Genomic DNA, 13,984 nt, shown 5'->3' with positions numbered 1-13,984 from the left:
CGCACAAATTCTTTTTACACATACAAATCTTTTTACACACACAAAATCTTTTTACACATACAAATCTTTTTTACGCACGCACAAATTCTTTTTACACATACAAATCCTGATTTACAAGTACAAAACTGATTTACAAGTACAAAATATTTATGACCACATTTTGAGCCCATAGGCAGTTCTATCAGACGAGTGCTTGTGTCCAATCATAACAGTCTGTGACAGCTAGTTAGGCACACCAGATGTACAGAGAAATACATGATTTGTAAAAAGTTGCCATTTGGTCTGCGTAGTATAATAAACTGGGTATTTGAAGCCCCTATTTATTATTATTATTTGCTTAATTTTGAAAGGAAATGCCCAAATTATTATTTACTGTATTTTTCTTTATTGTTTTAGACGAGGTAATGATTAAATTGAATACCAACATTTTACTGCATTTTTATTATAAGAATATGAACATGCAGTGCATATTTACACTATGCCCAGCTGGCTGTGCACTGTGCTTCTAGCACGAAAGTGTCCCTTCTTTGATAGTTAAAAAGTTGGCAGCCCTAGGTAAGGATGCACCAGAAATAGATACCTGGCACTTTGAGTGCTGGTTTAAAAAAAAGGGTTACTTTCTGATGCAGTCTGAGGCAGGAGGGTCGCAGACGGTTGAGTCACAGGCAGCTTCTTTCCCCTCAGCGGACATCACAGCAGTAATAGAATTATGGGCATTGTTCAGCTTCAAATGGCATGCAGGGCTAAAATAAACTGCTTCCAAATGAATTAGTTTTCTATTCAAAGTCTGCCTTTCACTGAAGGAGAAAAAAAAGCAGACCAAGGACTGACCTGTGGATGTGTCTTTCTTTAATGTTTGCCTGCGTGACCTGAATTGCATCAGGACTGAGAGTCCTCCAGCTGTCAGTGGCTCCTCTCCTTGACACTCTGCCATAAATCTACAGCAGACTCTCTTTTCTTTCACCTCTATTTACCCAGAGGTGTGTGTGTGTCCATGTGTGAGTATATGTGCCATGGCTGTCTGTATGAGAATTGTTTGTTCAGTTCTTTGATTACTTGTTTACCAGTCTGATTCAGAAAGAAGAAAATAATGTGGGAATCCTCTTAAAAGCCACCTTCTTTTAAGCCTGCAGTGGGATATGGTCGGTGACTCAGCTGTTCTGACTGGAGCTTTAAAAAATGGGGCACACACCTACACAAACATTTTGCCTTGATGTTAAAAAAAAAACATGTAAGATACGATTGTGGTAAGCTCAGAAGTTGGCTGACTCTACTCGTTTTAATCCGCAGTTTAAAGACAGTTTCAAATCTTATAAAGCAGCAAAAAGCTACAAATGTTTTACTGCAAACTGTGTGTCTGAAATCTAAACAGTAACAGGATATGATAAAACAGCAGGCGCTGGAATGATTATACTCTGACACCTTGACTTTTGGCATTCCGCGGTGCCCAGCTGACAGTCTCCTTCAGATATGTTGTCATTCTTTACTCATGCCTTAAGTACAGCACAATGTTAATGAAGTTACTGTGCAAAAAAATTGAGCTACCACTCATTTCTTTATCTTTTGCTTCCAATGAGTCCAATGAGTAAAGTGCTCTTGAGCAATAGTCCTCCAGGCTTTCTGAAGGTCTTTCAAAGTTTTCTTTAGACATTGGCTGCTTTTTCACTCATTCCTTGTACCTGACCATGTTTTTTTGGAATGTTTTTGTTTGTTAAGCCACTTAATACTGACCTCTGAATCATTCAGGCATAAAAAAGCAAACTCAAGGGATGAACCTGGGCTGCGTCTACATGTAACAGACAACTTAGAAAGAACCAATTTTAAATAGTATCGTTAGCCACTTTGAAAAGATAAACTGTTCCCCTTTCTTTAGATCCATCCATCCATTCTCTTCATTCTCGCAGGAAGGGCTGGAGCCCTTCTTCTTGTGAGGCAACTGTGCTAACCACCATGCAATCATACTGCCCGTTGTTAAAAAAATATAGAATTTGACAGAGCTAAAAAACACAAAAGAAGAAATAGTAAGCCTAAAAACAACAGCAGATGAAGAGTATCTGAAAGTCATGACCTTAAGGAAAAGGAACATATCCAGGAAAGACCTGAAACAGGATGCATCTGGACCTTAAGCTGATCCGCCTACTGTTAACTGAAGCCTCATCATAAAGGGTCTCAGTAGAAGGGTGGCTGTCAAGAAGCCATTTTTAAGGAAGGGAAAGGGCTGAAGTATGAAAATCAGAAATGTGGCAACTCTTGAGTGATGGATCTGACCATTGCTTGAAATCATCATCCACATCATGTCATTGTGCTGCCTCCATCTCCCCATCCCTAACTGGTCGCAGCAGATGGCCGCCCTTCCCTAAAACCTGGTTCTGCTGGAGGTTTCCTCCTGTTAAAAGGGAGTTTTTCCTTCCTACTGTCACCCAAGCCCTTGCTCATAGGGGATCATATGATTGTTGAGGTTTTGATGCAACTGTTGTTGTGATTTGGCGCTATACAAATAAAATTTAAGTAAGAATTGAAATGAATGTAGGTATATACAGGGAGTGCAGAATTATTAGGCAAATGAGTATTTTGTCCACATCATCCTCTTCATGCATGTTGTCTTACGCCAAGCTGTATAGGCTCGAAAGCCTACTACCAATTAAGCATATTAGGTGATGTGCATCTCTGTAATGAGAAGGGGTGTGGTCTAATGACATCAACACCCTATATCAGGTGTGCATAATTATTAGGCAACTTCCTTTCCTTTGGCAAAATGGGTCAAAAGAAGGACTTGACAGGCTCAGAAAAGTCAAAAATAGTGAGATATCTTGCAGAGGGATGCAGCAGTCTTAAAATTGCAAAGCTTCTGAAGCGTGATCATCGAACAATCAAGCGTTTCATTCAAAATAGTCAACAGGGTCGCAAGAAGCGTGTGGAAAAACCAAGGCGCAAAATAACTGCCCATGAACTGAGAAAAGTCAAGCGTGCAGCTGCCAAGATGCCACTTGCCACCAGTTTGGCCATATTTCAGAGCTGCAACATCACTGGAGTGCCCAAAAGCACAAGGTGTGCAATACTCAGAGACATGGCCAAGGTAAGAAAGGCTGAAAGACGACCACCACTGAACAAGACACACAAGCTGAAACGTCAAGACTGGGCCAAGAAATATCTCAAGACTGATTTTTCTAAGGTTTTATGGACTGATGAAATGAGAGGGAGTCTTGATGGGCCGGATGGATGGGCCTGTGGCTGGATTGGTAAAGGGCAGAGAGCTCCAGTCCGACTCAGACGCCAGCAAGGTGGAGGTGGAGTACTGGTTTGGGCTGGTATCATCAAAGATGAGCTTGTGGGGCCTTTTCGGGTTGAGGATGGAGTCAAGCTCAACTCCCAGTCCTACTGCCAGTTTCTGGAAGACACCTTCTTCAAGCAGTGGTACAGGAAGAAGTCTGCATCCTTCAAGAAAAACATGATTTTCATGCAGGACAATGCTCCATCACAGCGTCCAAGTACTCCACAGCGTGGCTGGCAAGAAAGGGTATAAAAGAAGAAAAAACTAATGACATGGCCTCCTTGTTCACCTGATCTGAACCCCATTGAGAACCTGTGGTCCATCATCAAATGTGAGATTTACAAGGAGGGAAAACAGTACACCTCTCTGAACAGTGTCTGGGAGGCTGTGGTTGCTGCTGCACGCAATGTTGATGGTGAACAGATCAAAACACTGACAGAATCCATGGATGGCAGGCTTTTGAGTGTCCTTGCAAAGAAAGGTGGCTATATTGGTCGCTGATTTGTTTTTGTTTTGTTTTTGAATGTCAGAAATGTATATTTGTGAATGTGGAGATGTTATATTGGTTTCACTGGTAAAAATAAATAATTGAAATGGGTATATATTTGTTTTTTGTTAAGTTGCCTAATAATTCTGCACAGTAATAGTCACCTGCACACACAGATATCCCCCTAAAATAGCTAAAACTAAAACAAACTAAAACTACTTCCAAAAACATTCAGCTTTGATATTAATGAGTTTTTTGGGTTCATTGAGAACATGGTTGTTGTTCAATAATAAAATTATTCCTCAAAAATACAACTTGCCTAATAATTCTGCACTCCCTGTACAGAGCAGGTCAGGAAGGAGGTACAACATTGAGTCTCTACAGCCATCTGTAAAACACGGTGGAGGCTCTGCCATGCTTCAGGCTTAGCCAGTGGTTTTGGAGATTTTGTCAAAATTGATGGAATTATGAACACAGAAAAGTAGCAATAGATATTGATCCATCATGCAATACCATCTGGAAAGCAACTGATTGGCACAGCTTTATTTTTCATCGTGACAATGATCCCAAACACACTGCCAATCTGGATAGAAAAACACACAGTGGAGCACTATCAGTCATGGCCTCTGTTTTTGCCTTATATACTTCCCATGTATGTTTGCAGGTGTTTCAATACATTTCTGCACCTACAGCCAGCAAGAGGTCGCAAAAAGAACTCTGACTGGACAGAAGTCTATAATTTATAATCTCATTTATAATCATTTATAATCTCAGCTTCATGGTCCTGATCATTAGTTTCAGGTGTTATTTAGTAGAACATGGCATTCATTTGCACATTTGCAACCAATTTAGAGTAAAATAGATGACAACAAATGATTAACAAGTGAATAACAAGTCTCTACTGTCCCAGTTTAAAAAAAATGTCCATCTATTTCTACACAGTCTGTGATTTAGCACAAGAGAATCCACTCATCACTGCTAAACATTAACACTATTAAATTTTGTGTGGCTGCTCTATCAAGCCTTTGAAAACTATGCGAACTATGTAATGAAACACCACGCATATGTGGTGAAATGTCATACGTTTCAAAACTACACCATGGAGGGCAGATCCACACAGTGGCAAAAGACAAATAAACAAACGACTGGTGCACACGCCCCTTTTGTCAAGTCCAGACGTTTTGCAGCGTAAGTCCTGGACTGCTCTTGGGAAGCTGTAACCTTACACCGGTCACTAATCACAAACATCACAGAATTAACCTCACTGACAGCTCTGAAGGTGGCACGACAGAAAGTGCAGGCCTCGAAGTTTCCAACTAGCCATCTCTCATCACTCACAAATGGATATGTGTCCACGTGTGTTTCTGATCTGGATGTGCACATGCTCAGAGGTGTCATGTTGCTTTACTCTCATTCACTACCATATTCAGTCATCAGGTTTGTTTATGGTCGTTGATTAGACAAGATAAACATGATAAGTTACAGGGAAGACACACAGATAAGTTTCCAGAATATGTACAAATAACAAAGATAGAAATGTGCAATACTCCATAATGTTTGGGGGTTTTTTTGTTTTGTTTTGTTTTTTTTTGTTTAGTATAAACTGAATCTCAGTTCTTTGCCTTGGAAATGGCAACGAACCGAAAGCACCACAATGCTCAACCGCTCCATTTTCTGGAGCTTTTGATTATGTAACACAGGTTGTTTTCATCTGATGATGAAGATTGTTTTGTCTAAAGAATATTATACTTTAATCAGCCCAACCACCACACAAGTCATAAACTAGCTAGCATGAATATACACTCATTAGCCACTTCGTTAGTTGCACGATGCTTGTGCTGGGTTTACCATCAGAGCTGTCTTAATTCTGCATGGCGTAGATTCAACAAGGTGCTGGAAACACTCAAAGATTTGGGTCTATATTGACATGATAGCATCACACAGTGAATCTTCCTCCACACCATTTCACTACTGGCAACCCACATTGTTGGGACAAAGCAGGATGGATCCATGCTTTCATGTTATTGACACTAAATTCTGATCCTACCATCTGAATGTTTTCCCAATTTTCTGTTGTTCAGTTTTGGTGAAACTGTTAATTGTACTTTCCTATTCAAAGCTGTAGGAAGTTCCACCCAGTGTGATCTTCTGCTGCTGTCATCTATTTGTTTGAAGACTTGATGTGCTGTGCATTCAGAGGTTCTGTATAACTCAGTTGTATCGTGTTGTTATTTGAGTTACTTTTACCTTCCCATTAGCTTGAAGCACTCTGGCCATTCTCCTCCGAGCTCTGGCATCAACAAGGTATTTTTCCCAGAAAACTGCTGCTCATTTTGTTAAAACAAGAAATCAAATCTGTTTCCAAACAGATTTGAGACTAGAAACTGACCATGCATGTGCTGATTCATTCTAATTGTTTCTTAAATAGTATTTTTCTTTTTTTCTCAAGACAAGAGTTACATAATAATCTAATTGTGCACGTGTGTGTTTATCAGATGGTTCCATTCTCCTGACTTTGTTGTATTCACATGCTGTTAAGCCAGAATGTGTAATGTTTACAAAAAAAGACGCAAGGAAATATTTAAATAACATCTCGATAATCAATTCTAGTCTATTATTTCCTTTCCTGACCTTTTACTAAATAACTTTTCTGACTAATCTAAGTGTGCAGCAACTAATCAACCAGACGTTTGCCTCCGTCTGCCATGTTTGGCCTCTGAGGTAAATAACTTTGTAAGATGTACAACAGGAATTTCTCCAACTTTCCAAGTGTCTGTGTGGGGGGTTTTTTTCCCCACTTTGTTTGTCATTAAATCAGCTTGTAACCATCTCCTGGGTAAGACTAACTCTCCATTGTCCCATCTTTCTCACAGTGATGACTCTAACCCATTTTCCATTAGTCTCTTGGTAAGTTGGCGCACCTGCCTCTATCCAATCCACATCCACGGGCACCATGGGTGCTGTTTAATCACTCCCTTTATGAGCTGTCTGCTCAGCAGTTCAATACAGTACATGTCAAAGCAGCTGTTAATGGCCTTTTTGGGGCATTTGCTATTGCACTAAAGAGCTTTTACACAACAAAAGAGCTACTTTACAAATGTGTGTTGTGTGTACTTTTAGAAAGGGGGGGGTCTGAATGTCATCTCAGGGACTTTGTATATAACTAATCTGTTTGTGCTGAAAAATGTGTAGAATTGGCTCATTCTTACATACAACATGCATTTGTATGTCAGTGTGCCTCATCTTTGTTTTTGGTAACTAATTTCTGAAAACTTTCTATCCATGTCACCCGTCGTACCCGTCTGCCACAGGGACATTTGTGAAACAGTTGGTCCTTGTTTCAGACAGAAATAAACAAGCGGGATTCTTACATTCATCATAAAGAAACTGCAGTTAAAACAATTTAACACCAGCAAAGCTGCACTGAACCCCCTGCTTAACACCTTCTGCCAGATGAAGAACAGATACACAGCAGACACGGTTACTTACACCGGAGAGGAATTATCGCTATGAGGAAAACGAGAAAAGTAGTTTTTAATTTGATTTTTATTGAGGCATGATTTGTTAGCTGCCATGTAAAACCAAGCAAATGTTTTCCACTTGGTTATGCCAAGTCAGTTTATCGACATACAGCTACACACACACACACACTCTGACCCCCATCCTCCTTCCTCTCTCGCTCGGCATTATGGGAGCGGGCCATTTAAAAACAGAGGTATTTACGACTCAGCCCTTTCCTTTTGAGTTCCTGGAGCTCCTCTCGACATGTGGGTCTGGCAGCTCAGTTTAAAGATAGACTGGGTTTTGGTTGTGCCTATTTTATGTCACGGTCCATCTGTCTGTCTGTACACCTGCCTGTCTGTCTGTTAAAGCAGGACTGAACATTTCCTAGTTACGCAACGTAAGTAAGGTCAGCTTAAGAAAGAAAACTGAAGCTTTTTTATATTCACAAATATGTCTGGGCACTCTTCTTGATTCTTTGTGGCTTGGATAATCAACTCAGAAGTGATGCAGTTTACAGAAGTCATCTCAAGCCACTTTACAATGAAAAAGTAAAGAACCTAAAATATTGTAAATAGAAAGTTGCTAAGCAAGTATGTGATAGTGGAGAGGAGTAATTCCCTTTTACCTCTATATTTAACATGGACCCGGCAGTAGGCCCATTTACCAGTGCGCTTTAAGTGAGAGCTAGAGGCAAAATTCAAACAGTTTCACAAAGAAGATAGCCGTTATGGGGATATTCAGTGTATAATAGTAGCACAAAGGAAAATCACATTACTGTTACTCCTCAACGATTTTGGGCTGGAGAGAAAATTCCAATGCTTCCTGAAAGATGAGAATTATTTTCACATTTTAAAGCCAAAACCAAAAATCTTGTCCGTCCGGCTCACTCTCAGTGAAAATCTTAATATTTTCAACTTTCATCTGTTTTTATTTTTTTGCATAAAACTTAAAAAATTTAAATATAAAATAACACAAATGAGAAAATTCAAGCATTGTTAAGTACTAGTACTATAAAATTAGCCTTTTTGTGAATATGCCTGTGTAGTGTTCACTGCTGTCCATATGTATTTTAAAACCTTTTTTAACCTGCAGTAATACAAGTTCTTCAGGTGTATAAACAATGTAAAAGAAATAATAAAATAAAGTGTAAGCATTGTTATGTTAATGGCTTTTCTGGGCAGATATGAAATCAAAACGTTCCTTCCCTACAATTCACATCTGAAAGAATCTGTCACCACCTACTGGCGAACAAGGAGAAATCAGCCATCTCTGAACCACAGCTGAAAACAGTGATGCAGTGATGAGTGAAGCACAGCAGGGTAGAAGAACAGAACAACTCTGCAGAGCCGGACCTGTCACGGTGCAGCGCTGTGCAATGTTTCCATTGTCCCTTTTATCAGTGGACTTTTGGAGCGGACAAAATCAGCGGTCTGGAGATAGCCTGTCAGATAAAGAAAAAGACAAAACACCTTCACAGGTCTTCACACTTCTACAAAGCAGCACCATTGCATATAGAGTTGGGTCGTAGTTGTATTTTTTATATGTGGCAGTTATTTAAGACGGTATCATAGCTATACCTAACTAGACAGTCAGACACATTTTTTCAAAACCTGAGAGATTATTGTACACACTTGATTTTAATTTACTATGTTTAAAGCATGGATTATGGGTCTAAACCAGGGGTGTCCAACTCCAGCCCTCAAGGGTGTCCTGCAGGTTTTAGATATCACCCTGGGTCAGCACAACTGAATCAAATGATTAGTTCATTACCAGGCCTTTGGAGAACTTCAAGACATGCTGAAGAGGTAATTTAGCCATTTAAATCAGCTGTGTTGGATCAAGGACGCATCTAAAACCTGCAGGACTCCGGCCCTTGAGGCCAGGAGTTGGATACACCTGGTCTAAACAGTCAAAAACAAAGTAGGAGATTCCAACTAGCGCCACAGTAAAGAAGGCCTAGACTTAAGGTTGCTTGGCCAAAAGGTTTCTAGAAATACTCAGAACGATTCCAGAAACACATTTGGTTGATAATTAAATACTGTCATGTTGTTAGAAATGTCTGCTTGTTTAATCTCGTTAAATGCTTTGATTGAGAGTGTTTAGCTCCTAACTGATAAAGGCCACATGTGGTTCATCTTCTGGGTGGAGCTACCTGCCCTAAAGGCCGGAAGTGGGGAAGGAAGCATGTGTCGGCAGCACCAATTGGTCGCACCTGTCAGCTGAGCCCTTGCTGCTATCATTCAAGACATTCAGTGCTTTTCGTGGTTATGTTGAAGGGAATCCTCAGACATGTCTGACACGTACTTTGAAATTCTGCGACGGAGCTGCAGTTCAGGGAACTACATCCCGTCAGGTCGGCAGCTCCCCAGGACGCCGCCCTTAACAAACGTAACGAGACAACTGGATTTCACCAACTCTGAGGAACCAGAGCAAAACTTGGAGGTACATAAACGTTATGGGGTTTTTTTTTTTTTTTTTCTTTAAATCCGGACTCCTTCATTGACTTGACCCATAAAACTTTTGTGCTTTCATAAATAGGATGGTGTCAGAGATAAAGACGAAGGTAACCAAAAAAGGCAGACAAATACAGGTGATCAACAGTTTTGTTTTAGATCCTTTGAAAATGATACAAATATTAAACATTCCCATTTGGATTTTAACAGGTGTCTAATTTATTGAGCAGCAAACTGAAATCTAGATTTTAGTTTTTGTAAAGAAAGCTTCACGTTTAAGTTTTTGTCACAAAGTTTTCTCTTAATGTCTATTTGCTCAGAAGAACTTCCAGAATCTCATGACCCTCACTCCATGCTGAAAGGGATGAAGGGCTACCAGCTCACTGCTGCTGACTTGGAATTTTTAAAAAAGATGAAAGAAGAGCAGCTTGTCAAAAAACTGCAGGTAGGCCTCGTATATGGGCATTTCACCGTGAACAGCTATAGTGCGTTGATGCAGTTGGATGTTCTGGCGGTCCTCAGGTTAAACTAGAAGAAGTGCAGAAGCTGTTAAAAACGGAAACGGTGGCCTTAGAGTTGGCATGTGCTTCCAAGGAGAAAGCAGAGGCTGAGCTCAAGAGGGTGAGTTATTCTGAAATGCAATAGAAATGGAAACTTTCACACATGCAACATGACCTCCTATGCTGTGCGCCTCCAAAAATGTATCCTTTAAAAGCAACTCTTTGATGTTTCTTTACTTCTACAGTTGCTCCTGGGGCGCATCTGTCTCTTTTTATTATCGTAATAACTCAGTGTATGTTCAAACTTCAGTGTGTTACAGGCATCTTCACTGGCATCTTATATTTCCCCCTAAAATAGCATTATCCCCCCCACCACCAAGAAAAGTCTTTACTTGAAGGGCAACGATGGTACAGACATGAAGTTTAAAAAGATGGATCCTCTGAATGATTCCTTCTGGCATTTACAGCCTGTTAGATAACATTCACTGGAAATTCCTCAAAATGATGGAAGCTCTTAACAAAGGTTAAGAGGCATATTTAATCCACAACATCAAACGCTAACCTACTGAACCTGCAGACTTTAGTTTCCCCCCCCCCCCCAAAAAAAAAAAAAACTAAACCTTGTAATAGAGACATGTATAGATTGTTTGCAGTTGAAGTTTCACTGGAAATGTGTTTTTAATGTATTCTGATAAGTCTCCTCCCTGTTTTTTGTCAGTTCCCATCCTGTATAGAGGTCACTGAGTGGGCAAAGGTGGTCCTCAGAATAGCATGCCCACAGGCTGACTTGACTGACGCGGACGCCAAATCTCTCCTATCCATGATGACAATGAAAGACATCCAGGACGCCATGGATAAGAAGAGGGTCGAACTGTATCAAATAGAGAACATGGTGGCAAACAAGTAATGTCTTCCTTGGATAAAGCGATGTAGGGCCAGGGTTATGGCTCTGTCTATTCATGTTTTGCAGTAATGGTTTGCGTAGCTGATGAATGCTGTCACCATCTTGGCTTCTGCAGGAAAGAAAAAAAATCCCATTACTGTTCATATGTTTGACATCACAGGAGGAAGGAGGAGGCTGAAGAGAGAGGACAGATGGAAAGGCAAATTGCCAATGAACAGGTAAGAGAATATGGAGGCCGAAAACTGCCAAAATATGCACTCACTGGCTGCATCATTAAGTACACCTTGCTGGTACTGGGTTGGACCTTTTTTAGCTTCAGAAAAGATTGAATGGTGCAGATTCATGAAGTTGCTGGAAACATTCCTTAGAGATTTTGATCCATATTGACATGACAGTGTGACACAGTTGCTGTAGATTTGTTGGCTGCATGACCGTGATGTGAATCTCTTCATGAACACATGAAAAAGAAGCTCTATTTAACTGAGATCTTGTGACTTTGGAGGCCGTTTGACTGCAGAGAACTCATTGCCATGTTCAAGAAACCAGTTTGAGATGTTAATTGTAGTTTCCTCTTCTTAGCTGTTAGGAAGTGGCAACCAGTGTTGTCAAATATGGGTAAGCTGTTGCAAATTGTAGCTTCACTTTCCTGTTCTTTGCTGACAGGAGTGTGCTCTTCTGCTGCTGTAGCCCATCTGCTTCAAGGTTCAACATGTTGTGTGTTCACACATGCTTTTCCGTGGTTGTAATGTAACAAGCAGTTATTTGAGTTAGTATGGCCCTACTATCAGCTCGAAGCAGTCGGGCCATTCTTCTGTGACCTCAGCAAGGTATTTCCACCCAGAACTGTTGCTCACTAGATATTTTCTTTTTCAGACCATTCTCTGTAAACACTAAAGATGATTTTTGTCGTGAAAGATCCCAGTAGATCAGCGGTTTCTGTAACAACCATACCACAATCAAAGTCACTTAAATTCCCTTTATTCTGATTCTCAGGCTGAACTTCAACAGGTGGTCTTGACCATGTCTGCATACCTAAATGCACTGAGTTGTTTCCATGTGACTGACTGATTAGAGATTTGTATTTTTAAGTGGTTGAAAAGGTATCCCTATAAAAGGGATACCTTTTAAAGTGAGTATAGGAAGCCATCAATAAATGTATAATTTGTAATTGGAAAAAGTATTTTCTATTGAATGTGTTTGGGGTTTTTTTTTTTTTTTTTTTGTTTTGTTTTTGTTTTTTTCTCCCCTTCTCCCAGTTTTTGAATAGTCAGCAGGGGGCTGTCACTCAGTCCTTCATGAAGTCAACTTCTTGGTGGTAGTTAAATTCAAGAGCAGTAAAGAAGATGACTGTCTGTCAGAAAAACCAAAGTAGAACTGAGCTGTTGGGGGTTAATTTGGCAGTTTTTGTCTTCCATAAAAGAGAGGCTCCAACCTGAAAGTCTACATTTATTGACTATTTGTATCTGTTTCAGCTGAGGATACAGGGTTTGATGAGGCAGTTGTCTGACTTGAAAGCTGAACTTGCACAGCGAGAGGTGAGGACCTGATTTAATCTCATCTTACACCCCTTCATTTATCTTTTTAAACTTGAGGTTTGGTGCCTGTATCCACACATTAACAAAAGGCTTGCTATTTTTCCATTTATGTGGTTTCAAAGGAAGCCTGCAAGTCTCTGGAAATGCAGGTGAACATTGCAGAAGCACCAGAAATCAAAGAAGACTTCACTAAAAGCCAAATGACGCTGCCAAGAAAGAGACAAAAGAAAGCTGTTAAATCTACTGAAAGGTTGCAAGACGCAACAAACACAAGTAAATCAACAAGGAGTAGAAACAGGGACACTCTGAAAACCTCAGCCGAAGAGCTAACTCGGTCCGGAGCTGCAGGAGAGCAGCAGAAAAAGAAGGTTAAAGCAACCAGAGGGGAAAATGAGAAAGCTGAAGGGCAGGACTTAAATTCCCAAGAGTCAGTACAACCTGTAAGAGGACGAAGAAAGCTTGCTGGGACTGCTCAGACCACGGTTTCCCAACAGAAAAGTCAAAGTAAAGTGAAAACTGGGGAACCTGAGGTGCCCTCTCGTGGCAGGAGGAGAGCTGCTGCCACCACTGCAGATAATGCTGGAGAGGAGGCACAAAACGAAGGTCTGAGGAGATCCAAGAGGATCGCCAGCAAGAAGTGAAGAGGTGCACACTTTTAGCCTTATCAAATTATCATTATAACCTAATTACAAACACGTTTATTTCAAAGTTAAAAAATTTATTCTTTTAAGTTATTTTAACTGTCATTTTAATCATAAATGTGTTTTTGTTTTGTTTGTTTTACTAAAAAAATAAAGTGGAACTTTCTCAAAGGTAGACTTGTGTTTTTTGTTTTTTTTCCTCTAATAATGCAGTGGCATCTTTTCTCTCTCTGTCTCTGTGTTTCTCTTAGACTTGGAATATAACCTGCTGCTAACCAGGTTATGTTCAGCATAAGTTACCATAGTGATTTAGTAAAGAGAGAGACAGAACTGAAAATCTCACTTAGTAGTACAGGTTTCAGCACTGGAAGCAGTGGTTGTTAACTAAGCTGTTGACCAACCCATATGGACCTTCGTGATGAGACCCACCCCATCCATTATCCAGGTTTGGGACTAGTGTTAAGGGCTACATGTCTCTACATTTAGTTATTATTAAATTCTGGATCTCTTCCAGAGCATGTCTTTGTCCTGTCTTCCTTCCTCACCGACAACCCATCGCGGCAGACCGCCCCCTCCCTAAACCCTGGTTCTGCTGGAGGGTTCTTCCTGTTAAAGGGGAGTTTTTCCTTCCCATTGTCGCCAAAGCGATTGCTTATAGGGGCTCATATCATTGTGGGGTTTTCTTTTTT

At 40.4% G+C, this 13,984-nt stretch overlaps 1 protein-coding gene across 1 annotated transcript; it reads left to right on the top strand.

Annotated features, from left to right (window-relative positions):
* The first annotated feature begins 9,044 nt into the window (after positions 1-9,044).
* Positions 9,045-13,461, top strand: LOC116312277 (stress response protein NST1-like). The gene is made up of 9 exons (XM_039606594.1): positions 9,045-9,067; positions 9,539-9,704; positions 9,801-9,852; positions 10,036-10,160; positions 10,238-10,336; positions 10,934-11,118; positions 11,280-11,337; positions 12,592-12,654; positions 12,777-13,461. Exons 1-9 carry the CDS (start codon positions 9,057-9,059, stop codon positions 13,293-13,295), a joined length of 1,278 nt encoding a protein of 425 aa, XP_039462528.1. The 5' UTR covers positions 9,045-9,056; the 3' UTR covers positions 13,296-13,461.
* The last annotated feature ends 523 nt before the right edge of the window (positions 13,462-13,984 follow it).

The sequence above is a fragment of the Oreochromis aureus genome, linkage group 23 (assembly GCF_013358895.1).
Source record: "Oreochromis aureus strain Israel breed Guangdong linkage group 23, ZZ_aureus, whole genome shotgun sequence".
NCBI lineage: Eukaryota > Metazoa > Chordata > Actinopteri > Cichliformes > Cichlidae > Oreochromis > Oreochromis aureus.
This window is presented reverse-complemented; position numbering and strand designations above follow the sequence as displayed.